This window comes from Hippocampus zosterae, chromosome 3 (genome assembly GCF_025434085.1).
Source record: "Hippocampus zosterae strain Florida chromosome 3, ASM2543408v3, whole genome shotgun sequence".
In the NCBI taxonomy this organism is placed as follows: domain Eukaryota; kingdom Metazoa; phylum Chordata; class Actinopteri; order Syngnathiformes; family Syngnathidae; genus Hippocampus; species Hippocampus zosterae.
In genome coordinates, this window is record NC_067453.1 from 20,593,218 (window position 1) to 20,616,063 (window position 22,846).

The 22,846-nt window shown below is 42.6% G+C and overlaps 3 protein-coding genes and 1 long non-coding RNA gene across 6 annotated transcripts; 3 read left to right on the forward strand and 1 right to left on the reverse strand.

Moving 5' to 3' along the window:
- The first annotated feature begins 835 nt into the window (after positions 1–835).
- Positions 836–2,799, forward strand: commd4 (COMM domain containing 4). Its single transcript, XM_052062298.1, has 8 exons — positions 836–961; positions 1,163–1,234; positions 1,316–1,381; positions 1,457–1,496; positions 1,631–1,750; positions 2,225–2,305; positions 2,374–2,550; positions 2,627–2,799. Exons 1-8 carry the CDS (start codon positions 959–961, stop codon positions 2,665–2,667), a joined length of 600 nt encoding a protein of 199 aa, XP_051918258.1. The 5' UTR covers positions 836–958; the 3' UTR covers positions 2,668–2,799.
- A 208-nt stretch (positions 2,800–3,007) lies between these two features.
- neil1 (nei-like DNA glycosylase 1) lies at positions 3,008–6,139 on the forward strand. The gene is made up of 9 exons (XM_052062297.1): positions 3,008–4,477; positions 4,557–4,676; positions 4,896–5,004; positions 5,098–5,191; positions 5,296–5,417; positions 5,490–5,517; positions 5,596–5,666; positions 5,738–5,924; positions 6,007–6,139. Exons 1-9 carry the CDS (start codon positions 4,035–4,037, stop codon positions 6,051–6,053), a joined length of 1,221 nt encoding a protein of 406 aa, XP_051918257.1. The 5' UTR covers positions 3,008–4,034; the 3' UTR covers positions 6,054–6,139.
- On the reverse strand, positions 6,071–18,015 carry man2c1 (mannosidase, alpha, class 2C, member 1). Of its 3 annotated transcripts, none has more exons than XM_052062295.1 (26): positions 17,794–18,015; positions 17,565–17,690; positions 17,359–17,482; positions 17,216–17,286; positions 16,361–16,538; positions 16,087–16,276; positions 14,129–14,235; positions 13,921–14,031; positions 13,756–13,848; positions 13,564–13,680; positions 13,383–13,478; positions 13,133–13,278; positions 12,743–12,866; positions 12,535–12,656; positions 12,352–12,437; positions 11,948–12,094; positions 11,774–11,853; positions 10,561–10,655; positions 8,534–8,638; positions 8,303–8,459; positions 7,776–7,919; positions 7,413–7,522; positions 7,250–7,329; positions 7,033–7,175; positions 6,868–6,971; positions 6,071–6,778 (listed from the first exon to the last, which is right to left on the reverse strand). In XM_052062295.1, the coding sequence occupies exons 1-26, from the start codon at positions 17,892–17,894 to the stop codon at positions 6,661–6,663; spliced, it is 3,075 nt and encodes a 1,024-aa protein (XP_051918255.1). In that variant the 5' UTR covers positions 17,895–18,015; the 3' UTR covers positions 6,071–6,660. The 3 variants fall into 3 exon arrangements, with proteins under 3 accessions (XP_051918255.1, XP_051918256.1, XP_051918254.1); XM_052062296.1 differs by having other exon boundaries at positions 17,784–17,931; XM_052062294.1 differs by having other exon boundaries at positions 16,087–16,538.
- LOC127598440 (uncharacterized) lies at positions 14,636–16,178 on the forward strand. The gene is made up of 2 exons (XR_007961925.1): positions 14,636–14,776; positions 16,034–16,178. It is a non-coding gene; the product is annotated as an uncharacterized LOC127598440 (long non-coding RNA).
- Positions 18,016–22,846: the final 4,831 nt, after the last annotated feature.

Below are 22,846 nucleotides of genomic sequence, written 5' to 3' on the forward strand. Positions count from 1 at the left end.
ATAAAACAGGCCTTATATAGAAGAAATATCCTAATTTGAAATAAATCATTTATGGAAGTCTCAAGATGACTATTCAAGCGTACTGTCAATACTGTATTTAATTCTGGAATGGACAATTTAAGACATTCTTTCACAATAAATGTTGAATTTATTTAATTGGCTACATATCGATTTCATTTGGGCACAAAAGTACTTCAACAATAACGTGACACCTATTGACAGTACAAAGGTTGATTGCACAAATTATACAGTTTTGTTTTTACAATTCTGCCCTCGTTTTGTATTGTCGCTCATCTTTGTTGATGGAAATAAATGATTCTTATTTTTCCAAAATATCATTTTCACGTGGCTTCTTAGCTTTTACACGTTGTTCTTCTGCTGCCAAGTCCTAACATGTTGAATTAGATGAACTATTCAGCCACGATGTAATTAACTTCAGTATGTTAACGTCCACAAGAGTTATGTTTGGTTTTGGCGTGACAGAAAGGTCCTCATAAGAATGAGAGCGTGACAGGAAAATTCAGGTTTATGTAACAGGAGTTTGTTGGTTTTGAACTCTGTAAGTGCTGTTTTGTCTACTTAGCTTCGAAAAACATTCTGATTCAGATTCTGTCATAACATTTAACAAAAATACACATTAGTAGTTCAGATAGCGATCAGATTACGAAAGTCATACAACGTTTAGAGATGAGATGAGGTACATCGTGTTTTTCATCCTGATGTGATGTTTTAAATTGTTATTATGACTGTACTGCTGCGTAACTATGTAAGGTTTGCGAAAGACAAACAAATTCACCGCCTCAGCCTAAGGAAAAGGAAGCCCGTCGTAAAGTGAGGATCCCTGCGTCGGAATCCTGTGTGGAACGAACGCACCGCCCACTCTGAATAGTCCAATCAGCAGCGAAGTATGCAAGCTACTTCCTTTTCACTTCCGCGTCTCGTTTGCAGTCCGTGAGCCATGGTAAATAAACACATCTTATTCTTTTAAAATCTAACCGTGAAGTTGGCAAGTAATCTAATCGAATGCATACAACTGAACGTGTGTAGCTGTATTTGATTTCGATAGTTTTGTCCCGATTTATGGTCGTTCGCGGGTTAAGCTAGTGGCTAAAATGTGGAGTTTTGCGTTATTGGCGCTCATGTGACGTTGTTCTTCTCATAGCGGTTCCGATTCTGTGGAGATTTGGACTGCCCCGATTGGGTGCTTGCCGAAATCAGCACTCTGTCGAAAATTGTAAGTTCTCGCCTTTTTTCTCAGAATGCGAATTGTCGTTTAAATAGTGGCATGTTCTGATCCTCCTCTGTGATACGGCAGTCTAGTGTCAAAATGAAACTCCTTTGTGCCCAAGTATTGAAAGGTCTGCTCGGGGAAGGCATTGATGTAAGTTTTTTTTTTCCTTAAGAGTTTCCTAAACACGTAACCAACAATAACATGTGCTCTCTGCAATTATTTTAGTATGACAAAGTCACAAAGCTTACAACTGATGCTAAGTTTGGTAAGTTTGTTCCCTTCTGAAAATGCTGCCTTCATGCATTTAGTTGCTAATTATGATTATTTTATGTTAGTCAATTGTTTCCTGTGACTGCAATGCTGTGGTACAATCTGATACTGTGACAATTCGTTTTACAGACAGTGGAGACATTAAAGCCAGTGTGGCCGTGCTCAGCTTCATTTTGTCCAGTGCGGCAAAGCATGATATCGACAGTGAATCTTTGTCCAGTGAGCTGCAGCAGCTTGGCCTGCCTAAAGGTTGGCTGTCAAACGTGGAATTACACCCCATAAATCAGAGTTTGCCCAAAATAATGAACTGTATTAAAAAAAGAAAATTTGTGAAAGAGTGGAATCAAAAAACCTGGACATCGGGAATATAAATATGTTAATTTTCTCAAAGGGCTTGTGTATTTTTGGGCCTGCGCATCGTGGGTGGCCTACACCCCCCGTTGACGATAAATTTTCGGGATGTGACTTTGCACTCCGTTTTGTCGCATGGCGACCCTTCAACAACTTTTCAACACACGATGGCCTCAAACCCCGCCGTCCTCACATTAGTGATTATTTTTTGATTATTGATTGATGCCTGTGGGCAATGACTATTCCCGGGCTGAATTATTTTCCCCAACATGTCCTTGACTGAGAGAGATATATACATTACAATACTATATACATTTTTACATGATTCTGAGATGCACCTGTATATATTTTATATATTGGTCATTCATTCAGAACACACAATGGGGCTGTGCAAGTCGTATGAAGACAAGCATTCCGCAGTGCAAGACAAACTGAGAGAGACCAGCTTGAGATGTGAGTAATATACGATTGCTCACTCCTGAAAAAGCACGCAAACAACTCCACTCTCCTGTGAATTTCAGTGGGCCGACTGGAGGCAGTCTCCTGGAGGGTGGACTACACGCTTAGCTCAAGTGAGATGAAGGAAGTGAACGAAGGGGTCGTTCAGCTAAAGCTGCAGGCTTCAGGAGCCGAGTCAGGTTCCTCACAAACCACGGTGGTCTCGCTATCTGCTGACAAATTCAGAGTCTTGCTTTCAGGTTTGTCCCACAACAAATCCCAAATCATTTGGCAACCAATTATATCATAATTCTGTTTTTGGTGCTTTTCTTGCAGAGCTCAAACAAGCCCAGGCTATGATGAATGCTTTACAATGACCGACAGAGTCAATTCCCACCTCCTCAGTTTCAAAACATGACACAAATGCCATTTGCCAATTGTGTGTGAGTGAGTGAGTGAGTGAGTGAGTGAGAGAATTTCTATAATTAAATATGCAGCTTGTTTGTTGACTTGGTATTTTGTTGTGTCTTCATAGTGCTGATAATAAAAAATATATACAGTGTATATATAACTTGATAAATGTACATTAGGTGGCGTTACACACACACACATTATATATATATATATAACGCCATTTTATATATATAAACATGAATTAATGGAAACTAAATGGCCATACCTGGACTTCATATACCAGAATGCATTGCGTCTGACGTCACCCGTGTTTACTTCTCACCAACATTTTTAGTTCGAACATAACAGTAGTAACACATATCTTTAGTGTAGTTTTTGGGGGGGACACAAACGCTCTAAAAAGAAGATGGAAATCTTTTCAAATGACATCTCGCGATATCAAAATGCTCGCTGGCGGTAATGTTACAAAACATGTTTGGTAACAAGCATGCTGTCGAAGAAAAGTGGTCGTGACAAGCGCCATCTCACGCTCTCGAAGCAAAACGCCTGCATAGATAACCTCGCAATTTATGCGAATTACAATTTAAATCAAGTTTAAGCAGCAGTAGTGACGTCTTATTTCCTGGTTCGAGGTAAGTCCTTAAAGTCCCTGCTAACATTTATTCCTCAGTTTCCAAAAAACGATTGAAAAAAACGTTACGTTTCACACCTCCCAACAGCAGCCAACACGTCTGGATATTTTGCATTGTGCTTAATATGTACGTCGTCTAAGAATGAAAGAGTTCAAGCTGAGGATGTACCTGAAATTCTTACTGGCGTCGTTGGGATCTCATCTGAAACACAAATGAACAAAAAATGATTCGGTTAAATAACCACGCTGTGGCAATTATGAGCTCCACAAAAGACCGTTCAAACCAAACTCCAGTTAGTAAAAGCTTAGTGCGCACAATCTTATGGCATCCCATACAAATTATATTACAACGTTCAGATTTTCAATAATAACGATGCTTAATTACTGCTACTTTCAAACTTCTCTAGTATGCAACCGTGTGTCCAGACGATGAAGGAAATTTTGTAAAACCCGGCGCTTTATAATTTGTAAAAATACCACTTACTGATTTTCTAGTACCATTTTTACTTCCGACTCGGTGATACGTATCATTTTAAATACATATACAGTCTTGCAAATTTCTCCTTATTTGGGCATCCACCCTCCCACACACTGAGCACCCTTTTAAACAGAGTGAGCAGTGCAGTTGCACTGACGTGTAACATGATTGAGCCACTGTTTGTGTGCAGTTTCATAACAACTGACTGAATCGCAACAACGATGCCTGAAGGACCCGAGTTGCACCTGGCCAGCCTTTTTGTGAACAAAATGTGTGAGGGGGTGCTGTTTTCTGGCCCGGTCAGAAAGTCTGAGGTCAGCAAGAGCCCCGACGTGGCATTCGCCTGCGAGGCGTACCGCATCAGTGCCACTTCCAGAGGGAAGGAAGTGAAGCTCACGCTGACGCCAATTGAGAGTGATGACACAAAGGCCAAAGAGGCACAGCAGCCCATGGACATTGTGTTTCGCTTTGGCATGTCAGGCTTTTTCCGTTTCACCGCGGAGGGCGAGCTGCCCAAACATGCCCATTTGTGCTTTTATTCGAAAGAAAAGCCTCGCAGAGTGCTCAGCTACGTGGACGCACGCAGGTTCGGCAGCTGGCAGCCACATGGAACCTGGCAGCCTGACAGAGGGCCTTGCGTCATGTTTGAGTACAAAAGCTTCAGGTTACAGACGCCTTTCATTTTGAACAGCCGACCAAAAAACGTCATCACCTCACTTGATGCATTGGTGACGATTTCACAGGGAGAATGTGGTGACGCACCTGTCTGACCGTGCCTTTGACCGGCCCATCTGTGAAGTCTTGCTCAATCAGAAGTACTTCAATGGCATCGGCAACTATCTCAGGGCGGAGATCCTTTACAGGTGAAGGACAGCCTTTCAAGAAAATACAACAGCGTCAGGTGTATCACCATAACATAATGCATCATACTGACAACTCCCTCTATTATTTTTCACCTGCCATGTATTAGTAATCAGTATTACTAAGTATTAAGACAGTTATCAAATTGATCATGTTGCATCGAAACCTGTAATTAGCTTGAATATCTTCAGTTTTTGGAAACAAGCGTGTCTGTTTGGTAGGTTAAAAATCCCACCCTTTGTACCTGCCCTCACCGTGCTTGAAGGTCTTGAGTCAGAGGATGCTTGTGAAGACGAGAAGCCTGTGAAGAATGACATTTTGAACCCAAAGGTCACCTTCAGCAGAAACATCCTTTTCTCCCCCGCCAGGCACCCTCCACCACAAATACAGTATATCAACATCTAACAATGTTTCATTGTCTAGGCTGCGAGGACAGCTCAAAAGATTCAAGTGAAAGACGAGAGCGCCGACCTGCTCAGGCTGTGCCACACAGTTCCTCTGGAGGTGATCCATTTAGGTGGGAAAGAATGACATGACGCTGTGATCGAGATTAAATCCTAGTCAAGATTTAGAGGTTAATCTAGAAGTGAAACAACAAGGCTGTTTTTCTTCAAACGGTAGGTGGGAAAGGCTACGATCCGGAGAAGGCCAACTACTCTGACTTTGAGGCCTGGCTGCAGTGTTACTATGTGGACGGAATGAAGTCCATGCGTGACCACAACGGCAGGACTATATGGTTCAAAGTAGGTGACTCAGTTCCAATTCTCTGTGATTTTGAGAATGATGAATACAAATTACGAATATTGTAATTCCAGGGCGATCCAGGCCCCATGGCTCCCAAAGGTAAATAATTGACTCACATTAAAAGAACAAAAGTCACAGCAGAAACGGCTCCATTTTTGCCATTTTCTCATCCACCAGATTCTAAATCACCAAAGGCCAAAAAGAGAACGAAAAAAGAGGACGATCATGATTACACCAGCATGAAAAAGGTATAAAACCATCTTGTTGGTAACTACAGTCTTTACTTATAAAATCTAACGGCTATATTTTTACTTCGCAGGGGGCCAGGACACAATCGGAAACCACAGCGTCAAAAACAGTCAAAAAGAAAATCAAAGCGGTACAGACAAAAAAGCACGTGCCACAAAAAGAAGCCACACCTCGAAAAACTGTAAAATCCTTGAAAATGGACACACCACTTCGTGAACAAAAGCCACCTGCAAGGAGGAAGACGACAGAGCCAGCAGGTCAAGATTATAAATCTCTAAAGGAGGACATTTTAGAAAGGTTGAAACACTGTCTTGTGAATTTATCACTTTCTTTTTGCAGGTTCTCTGAGGCGTAGCAGTAGACTGACGAGACAAAATGTGAAGTAAAAACAAAAAGGAGGCCGTCACTGGATTTTGAAACACTATTTTAATTTTTTTGTATCTTTTTAATAATAAAAAACAATTACAATTCATTCATGAAATCTTTTTATCACACATTTCTATTCCCAGCTTCATTATGTTGGTCTTCATTATTAATTGTGTCCATTATTTGTTGAGGTAGCCACTTAGCCTTGACAGAATGTAAAATATAATTCGAGGTTTTGAATTGTGGAAGTCATAAGACATCTGGTATGAGGCATACATTTCTTTTTATTTTTTGGCAACCGTCAAGGCAGCCATCCATTTTCAATCCCGCTTGTTGCTGAAGCTTATGCCAGTTGACTTTGGGGCAACCACCGTAGAGCCAACCGCTGGTCACATAAGAAAAACAACCATTCACATCCATGGACAATTTCGATGTTTTAAAAGTGGAAGGCTCATGAGGACTCCGGCTAAGATTTGAACCCCAAAGGCCGACAGGATCGCCACAAGGCAACCCTGCTGTCCCGTCAATTCCAAATAGTACCACCTTTACGATCTTCGTTTTTGGAAGTTTCAATGTATCTTCGTATCAATAATTAAGCGGTTCGATCAACGACTTTCCAAATCAACATTATGCATTCACAACAAGCAGAAGTGATCTGACTTGAAAGGGGCTGAAGTCAAGAGTGATGCCATCTTCAGTCACATGTGCTGGCTTAGTAGTGTCAATTTGCTCGAGAAGATTACAACTGAAAGGGAAAACGCCAAATAATTCAACAATTGCACTTTAAAAAAATGTGGTATTAAATATAATCAAGAGCCATCAGAGGTCACTTACTGCCAGGCCTCCTTGACCGGGAGCATCATGCGGAGGGTTGCGGTCACGCCGCCGCCGTGAGCCTCGTACATTCGGACGACGAGGGCTCCTTTCTTGTCCTCAGCCTGTTACGTTTAATGATAATCAGCGTGCCCGGCGTGCCAAGTTGAACATTGGATGGGATACCTGTTTTACGGTCTCAAGGATGACACTGCTTGGACTGATGGAAAAGGCACTCCATGGAGCAGTTTCTGGGGAACACGACGCTAACCGCAAAGGATAGTTGAGGTTGTATGCACACTGAATGACTGCGGCATCTTGGAAGGACCCTATAAATTCAAAATATGATCACAATGAAGCCTTAAATAGCCAAAACAAACAAAACCAACATAAAAAGATTAACCTGTGTGTGGCATGATCGCATAGGTGAAATTATGTGTGCCCATATCGGCGTTGGCATCCGGCGCTTTTGGTGCCCTCAACCTGAGACAAAGATGTAGAAACATCAGACTACGATTCGTTGTGACGGCACAAACATCTTTCATCCAAGTTGTGCATGGTCTCACAAAGAGAGGGTCATGGTGTTCTTATGGACCGAATAGCCATATTTGCAGTCATTGAGCAGAGCAACTCCAAAATTGTGCTCTGATAAATCGGCCCATTTGTGGCCCCATACCTGAGGAGAGAAGAGCACGTTCCAGCATCGTTAAATATTACTAATTTTCATGTTTTGTCACTCTCCGTTTGTTAATTTGTGATCGGTGACTGGGATTAAATCTTAATTCATGTAACCAAGTTATGATGCGATGGTGTATACTTCCAATTTAGCGGGAAACAGTTTTCAAATGCCTTTTTTTTAAACTTCTGTCGGTGTAATTATCATATGTCCCAATACTTGTTCTCATATTGTGTATTTATGTGCTAAATACTTCAAATTTGGCCCAGTCCCATGATGTATTCCTGTGCGTGGGTCTCTGCAGATGTCCGAACTGGATCTCATACGTAGCGTTGGGGCTCCGCACTCGCACTGGGAATTCAACCTTCAGAAATTTGTGCGACTCAGCCCAATCCACCTGGGAACAGATAGCAATACCACTTCTAATCAGAAAACACACGGTCAAATTTACAGCATTCCCATAAGGTATCTTTACAATTTCAAAATTGTATGACCAAAGCAGTTGATGAGAAACTTTGATAAGATCTGCTCTATGTACCGAGTAGTTATCAGCGTTTTAAATTACATTGCATGTTTGCATTTCAGGTAATCTGGTCATAAAATGTGTTCTGTTAAATAAAACAAATAATAATAATAATTCAATGTCTCAAGAAAAGCTACGATACGCCAACAAAATGTGATTTCAGCGTGACTACAGAAAGACATCTATTGCGAAATTGTGAAAAGACTTTATGGACGCCTTGTGGAAGTCACTCGACTTTGCTTCAACGAGGACTTTACCTGCGTGTTGAACTTAATATATGGACACATGGAATCCATCACGATCTCCTGTGTGACTGTGCTCTCATCGCTGATCCTGAGCGTGAAGCCCACGCTTCCTCTGAGCTCATGTGATGACAGCACATGGGCAGACCGCAGGACCTCCACCACTGGCTTCCTGTAATGAGTGGGTGGGGCCACAGTTGACTGAGAATGACACACACGAATGGGTGTAACAGCAATGACTTGCACCTTGTTTGAAGATGGTAATCCATTACATCCCAAGCGTCCCAGTACAAAGGGACATCATCAAACATGACAAACTGGTTACCGCCGCAGCCATCCGGAATGGCTTCCCTGCAAACATACAGCATGGTGAGAAATGGTGCTTACCGTATTTTCTGCACTAAAAAGCGCTTCAGAGTATATGGTGCACCTTTATTAAATGGCCCATTTAAAAACAGTTTTCATATATAGGGCGCACCGTATTATAAGGCGCAAAGAATAGAAGCCACAATAGTGGCTGCGGTTGCGTTATTTATCCACTACATGGACCTACGCAAAAGGGAATATAATACAACACAGATTTATTTATATAGAATTTACACAACGGCTGCTGCTGTAACAAAGCACTTTACAGAACATTTAAAATACTACGTCCAAGTATTGATCCACATATAAGGGGCATTGGATCATAAGGCGCACTGTCGGTGTTTGAGAAAATTGAATGCTTTTCGGTGCGCCTTATAGTGCGGAAAATACGGTGATTTAGATGAAAGTAATAGTTGTTTATTTTTTCAATGGACCCCCCCCCCCCCCCCCCCACAGATGGACGTGTAATTTACTTTTGCTTTGTGGTAAACGGTGATAAAAAAACAACATATAGTTTGCAGATATTCAAATTTCGAATGATGTCAATAAATATGCATTCATCAATTATGAAACGAGTCAGAAGCTAAAGATGTGAACTAAAGACATACCCATATGCAAGTGTGATGACAGTACAGTAAGGTTCACATCGCCGTTCGAGACGATGCCAGAAAATGTAGTGATTCATATTATTCATCACAACGTGTGAACGCACGTTCTAATTGCTTCATGTCTTCTGTGAGACCTTTGTGTGATCTTTCGGTCATTAGCCCTACAATAGGCACTGTGTTCTGTTTGCACCTCAATAAATTAAAAGAAGGAACTCTTCTGTGCTAACGAGCGTGAGATTAGTTTTAGGGAGGTGTAGGCGCTGTGTTCCTTGACCATGAAGTCCAAATGATAAGAAACAAGAACAACCTTGAAGGACGAGTGTTTCTCTTCTCAAGTCATCAAATAGGAAGGCATACACACAAGTGTTTTAAAGAACGGGATAAGACTATCATTCTAGACCAGGGGTGTCCAAACTTTTTGCCAAGGGGGCCAGATTTTATGTGGTAAAATGTCGGGGGGCCGACCTTGGCTGACATTCTTTACATTGAACAACAATATTGTTCAACACATTTTAGTAAGCCAGTCTGTTTCACATTTCCATTTTCATTTTAATTTCAACAATCTTAAGAATTTCTTTTGGTTCATTTGGAACAGGTATATCACATGCAACTGCTTATTCACTTGACTTTTTCTTAAACAGAAGTCTCCTGAGTGCAAATTGATTGATTTGAAACATAAAATGTATCACCATGACTTTTCAATAGTCACAAAACCTTTGACTCGAACAACAGGGAAATGAACAAGCAATACACATATCCACAACTGCAAGGATCATTTGAAATATGACATATCAGTCAATATAAACACGGAGTGATGTCTTGTTAACTCGTGAGTGATGCCCTCTAGTGTCTAAATGCTATTACTCATTTAGTGAATGCTATTACTCATTTAGCCACTAGAGTGAAGCAGTACTCTATGAAACATCACTCACCAGTCTACGAGACCTCAGTCAATGCAACACGTGTTCCATTGCGCCCAACCTGCGGGCCAGACGGCACTGATTTTATGACAGGGGCCGAGGGCCGGATGAAATTCGACCGCGGGCCGGATTTGGCCCCCGGGCCAGACTTTGGACATGCCTGTTCTAGACTCTTTATGATACTCAGAGAAATTCTCTTTGCATAAAAAAATATATAGCGTATATCATATTTTATATCATTACATTAACAACATTGAAGCTCCTCTGCCATTCTGTGTACCGTGAAAAAAAGTCATGATTTCTTATTTTTACGTAACATTACTTCAGCTGCCTTCTTTAATGGGAAGAAACGATTTGATTGATGATCTCACCACAATACCTGTTTCCAGAGATCAAACACAATGATGTCAATGTGCCGTCTTTATTCACGACAGCTCGTACGATCCCGTTTTCCATCAGGACACTGCCGTCAGCCTGCAACGTTACACACTAATTTCATTTGACAAATTCACCTGTCCATTTTCTATTCCATTAGTTCTTACTATCGTTGCAGGTAACTTTGTGCGCAAAGCAGGGTACACCGTAGTAGATAGTTTGCCAGCCAATGCAAACTTCACACAAGAAAGCAGGAGCCAAAATTTGACCACTGAGCTTTCTTCACATTGCCCACCAATAAGAGGGAGGACATTTAATTTGTGCTGTATATTTCACATACAGCACATTTGACAAAAAATACTTGACTTGATATTTAAAAAAAATACCTGCAGTTGGAAAATTCTAAAAAATAAATCTTACATTGAAAAACTGTATGTACGCACCCCCCCACACCCCCACATATCCTTTAGATCAGGGGTGTCCAAACTTTTTGCCAAGGGGGCCAGATTTTATGTGGTAAAATGTCGGGGGGCCGACCTTGGCTGACATTCTTTACATTGAACAACAATATTGTTCAACAAATTTTAGTAAGCCAGTCTGTTTCACATTTCCATTTTTATTTTAATTTCAAAAATCTTAAGAATTTCTTTTGGTTCATTTGAAACAGGTATATCACATGCAACTGCTTATTCACTTGACTTTTTCTTAAACAGAAGTCTCCTGAGTGCAAATTGATTGATTTGAAACATAAAATGTATCACCATGACTTTTCAATAGTCACAAAACCTTTGACTCGAACAACAGGGAAATGAACAAGCAATACACTTATCCACAACTGCAAGGATCATTTGAAATATGACATATCAGTCAATATAAACACGGAGTGATGTCTTGTTAACTCGTGAGTGATGCCCTCTAGTGTCTAAATGCTATTACTCATTTAGTGAATGCTATTACTCATTTAGCCACTAGAGGGAAGCAGTACTCTATGAAACATCACTCACCAGTCTACGAGACCTCAGTCAATGCAACACATGTTCCATTGCGCCCAAACTGCGGGCCAGACGGCACTGATTTTATGACAGGGGCCGAGGGCCGGACTTTGGACATGCCTGCTTTAGATGTTCATAACAGATTATAATCCATGAATTTGAAAATTCCGTGACAAGAAACCTCTTTACGGTGTATATGGGTGCATCAAATAAAATGAAATATACCTGGACAGCGACACAGACTGGAGTCGCAGGCTTTGTGTGTTGAACAGGAGCGACACCGATGCTAGGAACTCTCACCAGAGCTGTTGTGCAACAGACGAAATCGAATATAAGACACACAATCGTAATAAATAAATAGATAGATAGAACATTGATGTGGAATGGTGTCAAACATACCTAAATCGTGTTTACTGTGGCCATCTTGAATCTGGAGGACTTCAAGTCGCTCCCACGGCAGAGAGTTGAAGACTCCTGTGGCCTCGCCCTTTGACATGAGGCCTCCCAGACCATCTTGCAGGAGAGCAGCACCGGCTCTCTTGATATCTAAGAGACACATCATATGAGAGTGTGAAAACCCAGAGTAAAGAGTAATTTATTTACCTCCAACAGCTTTATTGATACAAACCAACAATTAAAGGACACAAATACAAATCTGTGAAGTGAGGCCCATTCCAAGAAGCAATTGTCTGTTGTTGTCTTATGCAATGTGTCGAGTTCCACCAATATATGAGCTTTTTAAAAACTAAATGCAAAACACATGACATAATTGAGAAAACAAATAATCCTTTTACTCAGCATACCTTCATAATACCTCAGTGCATCCTCCACAACCATCTCGATACAGCTGCCTGGGATGACATCATGGAACTGGTTCAGTAGCAGAAGCCTGCCATGCGACGGGGATGTCAATCAAAACGCTCCTCTGTAGCATAACAACAACAGCTGTTATCTATTTACTCAGGTTGAATTAGTGACCCCTTAACCTCCAGAGCTCCTGCAGCTTCACCACAGGATATTGAAAAGTTGGATCACGACACATTGCCAAGCTGCTAGCCATCTCAACATCATGCAGGAGCGTTTCACACTGGCGGTTGCCACGCTTGATCTGATGAAAATGAGAGGTTTTTTTAAAATTTAGTTGGAGAAGCTGCTTGATTTTAACGTGATGGGAGGAATCACACGTGTGTTCACCTGTGCTTGTGTGGTGTACGTGCCATTGTGCAGCTCGAGGAAAAGTTCACCGGTCCAAGTGCACAGCAGATGTGAGTCTGCCCAAAGCTGAGAAAAGAGCTTGTCAGGAGAGGACATGTGAACCCTGTCAGGCAGGAAGCGGTGATGGAAATTAGTAGTGGCACACATCTGGGGTTATTTCAAATAATTCCGTGACATCAATAGAAATGAATCATATATCCTTTTGTATTCCAGCAAAAAAAAAATCATTAAAAAAAAAAAAAAAAAAAAGAACAACCCAAAAACAAAATGGTGACTTGTTTTTTTGGGGCAAGGTTTGGGCTGAGCAGAGGTTTCTGCCCAGTCCCATTGGTGAACTGCTGAGTTCATATTTAGGAAAAAGGAACTGACTTGGGAAGTCCATCTGTGTCCTGGACCCGTCTGAGCCTATCCAGCATCAACTGCGTGGGGCCGCCGCCCCCGTCACCAAATCCAAATAACACGGCGCTGTGGTTGGCTCTGCCTTTGTCCTTGTTTTGCTGGACGGTTTTTACAAGCTGTGGACAGAATAGAAGCCCCCCCAAAGGAACATAGTACGGTTTGGGAAATCTGTTAATATAGTCCTTCTCAGACTAAACAAAAAGATGCTGAATTTACTCACGTCTTCCACCTTGCCCTTCATTTCATATGAATTTCCAGGTGGGAAGTGAGTCAAGACCTTGGAGCCATCAAGTCCTTCCCAGAAAAATGTGCTATGCTTTATAAATCAGAAATTATAAACTGCATTATTTTCCTCTTCAACTTTTACTTTCGCATATTGCAATGCCCAGGCCACAACTTACTGGAAAGGTGTTCACGAGGTTCCAACTGAGTTTCTGTGTTAAAAAATTGGAAATTCCACAACCCTGCATGATCTGAGGGAGTTGCGCCGAGTAGCCAAATGTATCTGGAAGCCAGAACTAAATCATACGGAGAAAAGTGATGAGAAACAAGAGCAAAGAGTAAAGCCGATATTAGTGAGCTCAACTCCCTACCTCTTTGCACCTCTTTCCAAATTCTTGCTCAAAATAACGCTGGCCCTGTAGGAACTGCCTTACCATGGATTCTCCTGAGGGGAGATTGCCATCCTGACAGACAACACTCAATTAGATCATTCTCGCAAAATGCATGACGGTTCACCTCGAAAATCGGGCTTTCACCATCTCCACCCACGTCCCTCCGACCGGAACGAACTGCCCCGTCTTGACGTAACGTTGAATCTCTGAGAAGAGTCCCGGGTACCAGCTCTTGACCCACTCAAACTGCTGGGCCTGGTGCACAGTAAAAGTGGGTGAACTAAAACGGATTCCTTGGATCCGCACGCATTGATCAGAGAACGTATGCTCGTTTTTTTTGCTGAGGAATTACCTGGGAACAAGTAAAGACAAACTCCGGATTCTTTTCCATGAGACGGATCGCGGTCACCCAGCTTCGACCGCACTTGCGAATGGTTTCTTCATAAGGCCACAGCCAAGCTATAGAGAGAGTCCAAGAGAATCAATACGATGGATGAATCACCGTTACAAAAGTCATATTTTTCCATTGCGCTATCACAGGTCGTTTTTTAACGTTACCGTTGTGGTTGCGGTTTTCAGTCATACTTAGTCCACGCCTGCTCTAAATTGTTCCCAAGTGTGAATGTGAGTATAACTGGATATTTCTCAAGACATGCCTCTTGTTCAAGGTCAGCTGGGATAGGTGAGAGCTCATCAGTGCTCCTTTTGGGGATGTAAATAGTAAACACTTGTTCTTGGCGCCACATGCTAAACGAGCAAAATGTCACACATTTGTTGCCAGCTGTTGCGGCTTCCACTTTATCTTCTTCTACTTTGTTTTAGCAGTTGGCAAATACTGTTGACGCATTACCGCCACGTATTTGCCAACTGCCAAAAATATATATTTTTTAAAAAGTCAACATGAGTTCTGTCTGGAGAGTTTGGGTGCCAGTTCAAGCTTGAATTTTAATACATACAAGTCGCATCTGAGCATAAGTTGCAGCCATACCATGGAAAAAGTGTGATTTGTCAAGTCAAGTCAACAGTATTTATAGAGCACTTTCAAACAGCCATCGCTGCATACAAAGTGCTGTACATGGAGCGATTTAACATACACAATAAACAGTAAGACGAAATGGTAATAAAGGCGGTAGAAAGCACCAAGCAGTAAAATCATGCTGAGTCGAACGGCAAAGAATACAAGTGAGTTTTGAGGAGGGCTTTAAAGATGGGCAGCGAGGAGGCTTGCCGAATGTTCAGTGGGAGGTCATTCCAGAGAGAGGGACCAGCAACAGAAAAGGCTCGATCCCCTCTGAGCCTCAGTTTAGTTCTTGGTACTTCTAACAAAGACTGGTCCACAGACCTGAGGCGCCGGGCTGGTGTGTAGGGGCGGATGAGCTCAGAGAGGTAAGGTGGCGCGAGATTATTTAGAGATTTGAAAACAAAGAGGAGGATCTTGAAAATAACTCTAAAATGAATGGGGAGCCAATGAAGGGATGCCAGAGTAGGAGTTATATGCTCCCTCTTACGAGTACCAGTCAAGAGGCGAGCAGCGGCATTCTGGACCAGCTGAAGGCGTTCAATGGAGGACTGGCTGACTCCAAAGTACAGGGCATTACAGTAATTGAGCCGGGATGTGACAAAGGCATGGATTATTGTCTCAAAGTGTTCATGTGAGAGGAAAGGTTTTATTTTGGCCAGCTGTCTAAGGTGAAAGAAGCTGGATTTAACAACGCCACCAATTTGCCGATCGAGTTTGAAATCACTGTCCAGTTTAAGGCCCAAGTTTGAGACCGTTGATTTCAAATAAGGAGACAGGGAGGCCAAGTCTACAGGATGGAATGTACAAGGGCCACTGAGACCAAACAATATCTATCACCTCTGTCTTCTTTTCGTTGAATTTCAAGAAATATTGTGCCATCCAGGTTTTGATTTCTTCCAGACAGGATAGGAGTGGCCTTAATGAGAAGGCGTCTTTCTTGCTCAGTGGGACATAGATCTGGCAGTCATCTGCATAGCAGTGGAAGGGAATACCATGTTTCCTTAAGATGGAACCCAATGGGAGCAGATACAGCGAGAACAGCAGAGGCCCCAGAATTGAGCCCTGTGGAACACCACATGACGGGAGCAGTGTGTGACTCAGAGCAGCCAAGGCTGACACAAAAGGTCCTGTCAGCTAGATAGGACCTAAACCACTCAAGAGCACTGCCGCCAATGCCCACCAAGTGCTGCAAACGAGTCAGCAGAATACCGTGATCCACTGTATCAAATGCTGCAGTTAAGTCCAAATCCGAAAAATACAGGAATAAATATGTCATATAAACGTGATACCTGAATCTATGTGGCAGTGGCCCATGGCATGCGCAGTATGTTGGCTTTGGCCGTTGCGCTGGCTGAAGAACTTGTGAGCCAGAGCGCGTGCCTTGTCAAAAGAGTTGGGATCAGCCGGGTTGCTCACGTTAACCATTTCATTGACAGTGAAGAGCGCTTGGAAGCTCCGCTGCTCACTCTCACCCAATTCCTTCAAAAAAAAAAAAGACAAAAAAGTGAATTGTTTACATTTGGCTTTTTGGCTGGCTTTGGTTTCAAAGAAAAATGACTGTACCTTGACGATGTCAATCAGCATGTCAAAATCAGTGAGCAGTTCCCTCACATCTCTGTTTAATACCACTAGCTCCGCCTTTCGCACCGTGAAAGTCCTGTTCGCGTCTGGAGCTGCAATCATTGAGCCTTGACCGGCTCCAAAAAGGCCATTACAAGCCAGCTCCACATAGATGTCCAGTCTGAAAGAAAGGGGGGGGGGGGGGGGGGGACACATGCACACAACAAAAGTTTAACAAGCAACGCCACCTGTGGGATGGTTAATTTAAGATATCACTTGATATGGGGCGTCTGTGTTTAAGACACTGTGCTGAATCTAAGGTATGACTGGTTAAACCCAAGGCAAAAACAAAATTATCATTATTATTCTTATTTTTTTTTGTCTTGAAGCATCCAAGTGTTTTTTTATTTACTATGCCTATGAGTGTAGTGACCCAATACTGGCCTCTCTGAACCACAAAAACAAAAGAAACAACAACAACAAAACACTCTTAATTTTTTTTACTGTCTTAATTATAGGAGGCATGATGCAACAAATTGTCACTCTTAAAATAATGACTATTGTCAAATTTGATGTAATTTTTTTTTTGCCTTAAACATCTCATCAGGATGAGCAGCTCGCTCACAGACACGTTTTAATGTGATCGTTTAATATATAGGGAAAAATGGGTAGGCAAGCTCTCCAGAGACACAACTATTGTTATACAAGCAAACTTTTTTTTCCCACTGTTCCCATCAGGTCAATCACCATCACCACCCAAAAATTAATCAGCTTTTTGTCTTACATATTTAAAGTTGCACCAGCAAGAATACATACAAGATTTTCTCCCCAAAACTTTAGCTCCTATTAACAACCGACCTGTGTGTCTCCTCCTCTGTGAGACAGTCAGAAAGGACGTAACTTGTCTTTTCACCTTCTTTCGTCAGACCCTGGGGACCAACAACAAAGGAATACACTTCAGTATTCATAAGAATAATTAAGAACCTCGCGATCTTCTTTACCTGAACTGGCTGCCCATCCCTCCAGACCATCGCCTCTCCATCGCTGTCCCACAGAAGATGGACCTCTTTTCCTGTCCAGGAAACAGGGACTTTCAAGGCTGCTTTAAACCAACACGTCCACCATCTAAAAATAAACTTGATTGCGTTACCCTGGACTTGGGTTAGAAGAAACACTTTGCCCCGATAAGAAGTAGCAAAATACTCACGTTGGTCCAAAACTATCACCAAGTTTATAAGGGCTGAAACTCTGCGTTTGCGCTTCTGAGAATGTTATCCGTTTGGAGGACATAAACGAGCCGAGAGATTCCAGCGGGTGAGAGTCTCCATATAGCCTGCGCGAAGATTAGCAGTAGTATTATTTCAGCATCCGTATTCAAAGAGGGAACGAGAGGGAGAGTTATTTTTGTGATGTTTACATTACGTACGTATCCTTACCGTCCTCGCAGGTTGCAGTCTGTGAAATAAATATCAGAAATGAACTTCTCGGCCCTCTCCAACAGAGTGCGCCGGTTCTTCAACACGGGTTTGTGGTACATGGCAAACAAATAAACGTGTTGATATTTAGAATGTCGCAACAAATGCTGGTTTTGAAGCTCTATTAATGGGCAAATGTAGCTTAGACGTGACCCGGAAATAGAATTCGGGGATGTGTTTTACCCTTTTGGCCACTAGATGGCTGTACATGAAAGTAGAAATTACAATTTACAAATACTGTACCCGTGGAATAAAGGATCATATACGTTCATAGTCAAAGTAGATAATATTTACATACGAATAAAATAAGCATGCAAAAGGGGAAGACATTCGGCTTGTATGAAAAAAAACATTTTAATCAGAAGATAGATTAAAAACGGGAAAGATATTTTAAAATATTATCAATATGGTAAAAAGTGATGAAGCTGTGATATTTTAATGACTTCAGAAGGCGGTCAAAAATAACCTCTCAACAGAATCACGGCCTCAGTAGTGTTGCGGGTGAGCTTGAGCTGATCCCTGCTGACTTGAGGCGAGAGGTGGGGTGCACAGCAGCTTGGTCGGCATATTTATTGACCATTTTAAGAAATCCATTTAGCAGTCCTGACTATCAAAGACTGGCAATGTCAGTTCAAAGTCACTTATTTGAACTTTCTTGTCCATTGTAATGCTGAGGCTGAACTACAATGTGTCATTTTGACCACACGCACGTGTCTCATTGCATTAAGTATTTCCTTGTGATTGGCTGATCAGAAGTGTACCACCGTTTGTCACTGGGGAGTACCTTTCGGGGAGAAACACTTCCTCCCAGGAGAAACACTTCCTCTCACACACTATGAACACACCTAGAGCTCATAAAGCACACATTTAAAAGTTTTCCTGAGCACCGGTTCTCACTCGCAGTTCTCCAAATAAGAGGCAAAAGAAAGCTTGCTTCAAGCTGTGTACCGTAGCTCTTTATCGCTCCGCGTTGATGTTAACAGCAAATCTCACACGCAAAATAAAAGAGAATTAATAATAATAATAATAATACATTTTATTTGTGGGCGCCTTTCTAGAAACTCAAGGACACCTTACAACAAGCAGTTAAAATCACGAGTACAATGTTAAAAAACTACATCAAATAAGATAAGAAAAAATACAACAAAATAAATAAATAAAACAATGGCTTTATGGTCTGAGTGAATAGGCTTGTCGAAACAGATGTGTTTTGAGGCGGGATTTGAAATGTGTTAATGAGGCTGTATTACGAAGGTCAGCGGGGAGTGAGTTCCATAGCTGGGGAGCAGAGCGACTGAAGGCTCTATTTCCCATGGTGACGAGGCGAGCAGGGGGGACAGAGAGGAGGACAGAGGAGGAGGAACGAAGAGAGCGGACAGGCGTAGGAATATGGATGAGGTCAGATAGGTATGGAGGGGCTAGGTCATGAATGGATTTGAATGTGAGGAGCAGGATTTTATATTGAATGCGGTGTAAAATGGGGAGCCAGTGGAGATGTTGGAGGACAGGTGTAATATGGTTTATGTATGGCGTGAGTGTGATAATGCGGGCGGCTGAATTTTGGACCAGCTGAAGCTTATGGAGGGTTTTTTGAGGGAGACCAAACAGAAGGGAATTACAGTAATCGAGTCGCGAGGTGACGAGGGTGTGTACAAGTATAGCAGTGGACTGAGGAGTGAGAGAAGAGCGGAGCCGGTGGATGTTTCGAAGATGATAATATGCAGAACGAGTGATGTGGTTGATATGTGAGGTGAAGGAGAGGGTGCTATCAAGGATGACACCCAGACTCTTGACCTGAGGGGAGGGGGAGATGGAAGAGCTTTCGAAGGGAATGGAGAAGTTGTTTATTTTGTTTAGATTGGATTTAGTGCCTATAAGGAGGAATTCAGTTTTATTGCTATTCAGTTTGAGGAAATTTGAGGTGAACCAAGATTTTAATTCCTGCAGGCAGTTGGTTAGGGAGGATGGTGGAAGTACGGTATTAGGTTTGGTAGAGATGTAGAGCTGGGTGTCATCCGCGTAGCAATGAAAATGAATGTGATGTTTTCTGAAGATATTACCCACGGGAAGAAGATAGATTAGAAATAGCAATGGGCCAAGGACAGAACCCTGAGGAACACCTGAAGTGAGGGGAAAGGGGTGAGATCTAAAACGTTTAAGCTGGATAAACTGGGTGCGGTCAGAAAGATAGGAGCGGAACCAGGAGAGGGGGATGCTGGTGATGCCAATGGAGGAGAGTCTGTCGAGGAGGATGGAGTGAGAGATGGTGTCAAAGGCTGCACTGAGGTCAAGCAGGAGGAGGATGGCGAGTGAACCGGAGTCAGCAGAGAGAAGAAGGTCATTGCATATTTTGAGGAGGGCAGTTTCAGTACTATGGAGGGGACGGAAGCCAGATTGAAATTCTTCGTATAGCTTATTGGAGGAAAGATGGGTGTGAAGTTGAGCAGCTACTGTTTTCTCTAGAAGTTTGGAGATGAACGGAAGGTTTGATATGGGACGAAAGTTGTTCAAGTCGCAGGGATCAGAGCCAGGTTTCTTCAGTATGGGAGTGACAGCAGCAGTTTTGAGATGAGATGGTACAATGCCAGTAGAGAGGGAAGTTTGAATAATGTTAGTGATGAGAGGGGAGAGGGCCGGGATAGAAGCTTTGACTAAAACAGTAGGGAGAGGGTCAAGCTGACAAGTAGAGGATTTGGACTTCTGGATTAAGATGGAGATTTGGTGGACAGATGGGGATGTGAATGCAGAGAATAGGTGGGTAGGAACCGGGGAGAATGGAGAAGGAGGGTTAGGAGCAGCTGAAGGGGTGAGTTGCTGGTGGATAAGTTGGATTTTGGATGTAAAAAATGAGGCCAGAGTATTACAAAAATCAGTGGAATAGAGATGTGAGGGAAGAGTGTCAGCAGGTTTAGTGAGTTTAGAAATGAGTGAAAAGAGTGATCTGGGGTTGCCTTCATTGGAACTGATTAATCCAGAGTAGAAGATTGATTTGGCTTTGGATATTGAGTCCTTGTAATGGAGAAAGTGGGTAGTGTACATTTCTTTATGAATGGCGAGTCCAGTTTTTCTATATAATCTTTCAAGTTGACGGCCTTTTGATTTAAGTTGTCTGAGGGTAGGGGTAAACCAGGGTGCTGTTTGGTTGAAGGAGACAGTTCGGGTTTTGAGTGGGGCCAGGATATTGAGAATGTTATGGAGATTTGTATTGTAGTGTGTCAAAAACTCATCTGTTGTAGAAAGACAATCAGTACTGGGGAGGTTGTTGATAAGTGATTCTAAATTGTCCGGGTTAATGTCCTTGATTTTACGGAAATGTATAATGCGTTGTGGGTTGGATTTGAAAAATGACAGGTTAACATTGAATGAAAGCAATAGATGATCTGTGTATGGGAGGAGATCGGTTTTACAGTTTGTTGGTGATAATCCAATACAGCAGATCAAGTCCAGAATATGTCCTTTACTGTGTGTGGGAAAGTTGACATACTGTTGAAAACCAAAACTGTCCAGACAGGAGGTAAAGTCTTTGGTAAGTGAGTCATTGATATTGTCCATGTGTATATTAAAATCTCCTAAGAGAATCACATTTGGTGATAGTGTATACAGATGAGTGAGGAGTGTAGTAATGTCAGTGATAAAATTCTTGTTTGGTTTTGGTGGACGGTAAATAGTGGCAATCAGTGTGGGAGTTGATCCAGAGAGCTGTATAACAGTCGCTTCAAAAGATAAAAAAGCAGGCACATTTACAGGTGCAAATTTCCAATCCTCGCGCACAATCATCGCGAGGCCGCCTCCCCTCCCAGTCGTGCGCGGCACAGCGTGATAAACAAAGCCCGGTGGAGTAGCTTCATTAAGAGTACCATAATCATCTGGCTGCTGCCAGGTCTCAGTCAGACACAGAATGTCAAACTCACGGTCTGTCAGGAGGTCGTGGACGAACTGGCCCTTGCTCGTAAGGGAGCGGATGTTCAGTAGGCCAACGTTGACAGGAGTGCAGCTGCGAGCGACCGCGATGCTATCCGACCTCGGGACGCGTGTCAACACAGAGGCATCCGCACGGCGTCCGGTGTTCTTCCGTGGGCGGCGAGCGGTGGACCAGAACGACCTGATGGAGCTGGAGTTGTCGTATTGATAGTTTCGGCGTGAGCCCCGGTGAGTGCACCTTCGCCGGGGCACGTAAAGGATGTCCGGGTGTTGGAGCAGAGCAGGCGGTGGTGGACCGTGTTGATTAAAGTTGAGTTTGAGCTCAGTGGCTGCATATTGGTGAAGCGCTTCCAATGAGTGGTGGAAAACACACAGAGCGAACCAGCAGAAAGCAAGCCACTCACAGCTGATTGACATAGCCGGACCGGAGTAATGAAGTCGGGAAGCGGCAACAGTTAGTGGGTAAGCTAGCCGCTAGCCGCAACTCAACGACAACTCAATACTCGATGACAGGTAATGACAGTTCGGCCGATCGAGTGTGGATTGATCATTGTTCACTCGGTGACCATAAAAGCATTCCAGATTGAAAATACCAAAATCTTCATCCAAGGAAAGTCAGCTAGCCAACATATAATATGAAAAAACATTAGACTGCCTAACAGAAATTAACCTAGATGTCACACTTCTTATAAACCTTCAAACAACTGCACCATTAAGACAGCGCAACAACACGAAGAGGGCGTACAACTATATGCTCAGACCAATAGTCTCATTTCTTTGAAAACAATGACTAACATCGGTGCGATGCATTTGCTTAAAAATCCACAATGAATCTTTTTATTGCAGTCGTATGTCACTGTTTATCTAGAAGTGCACACATTGACAACCCGGCCACAGCATGCAGACTGTCAGGGAGCGGCAATGATGACATTGTGAAGCGCCAACACTGTGAATCCACTCTGCATTTAAGCCGGGGCCGGCGTGCGATTGTAAAAGCAAATAAAACATCAGAGGAAAAGGTCAAAACATTTATCCCACAAAAGCTCATAACGGATTGCAATAAACATTTGTGAACCTGAAGCTTGGAAATGGC

What these genes read in the sequence shown, in the direction of transcription:
- commd4 (XM_052062298.1), top strand. An exon ending in TCAGCACTCTGTCGAAAATT is followed by an intron (nt 1,235 to 1,315) that starts GTAAGTTCTCGC and finishes GTGATACGGCAG; the next exon opens with TCTAGTGTCAAAATGAAACT. An exon ending in GAGAGAGACCAGCTTGAGAT is followed by an intron (nt 2,306 to 2,373) that starts GTGAGTAATATA and finishes TGTGAATTTCAG; the next exon opens with TGGGCCGACTGGAGGCAGTC.
- neil1 (XM_052062297.1), top strand. Translation starts at nt 4,035, where the DNA reads ATGCCTGAAGGACCCGAGTTGCACCTGGCCAGCCTTTTTGTGAACAAA. An exon ending in AGGGCGGAGATCCTTTACAG is followed by an intron (nt 4,677 to 4,895) that starts GTGAAGGACAGC and finishes TCTGTTTGGTAG; the next exon opens with GTTAAAAATCCCACCCTTTG. An exon ending in ATTACACCAGCATGAAAAAG is followed by an intron (nt 5,667 to 5,737) that starts GTATAAAACCAT and finishes TTTACTTCGCAG; the next exon opens with GGGGCCAGGACACAATCGGA.
- man2c1 (XM_052062294.1), bottom strand. Translation starts at nt 17,894, where the DNA reads ATGTACCACAAACCCGTGTTGAAGAACCGGCGCACTCTGTTGGAGAGG. An exon ending in GAGGGACGTGGGTGGAGATG is followed by an intron (nt 13,849 to 13,920) that starts GTGAAAGCCCGA and finishes GTTGTCTGTCAG; the next exon opens with GATGGCAATCTCCCCTCAGG. An exon ending in TGCGATCATGCCACACACAG is followed by an intron (nt 7,176 to 7,249) that starts GTTAATCTTTTT and finishes TTGAATTTATAG; the next exon opens with GGTCCTTCCAAGATGCCGCA.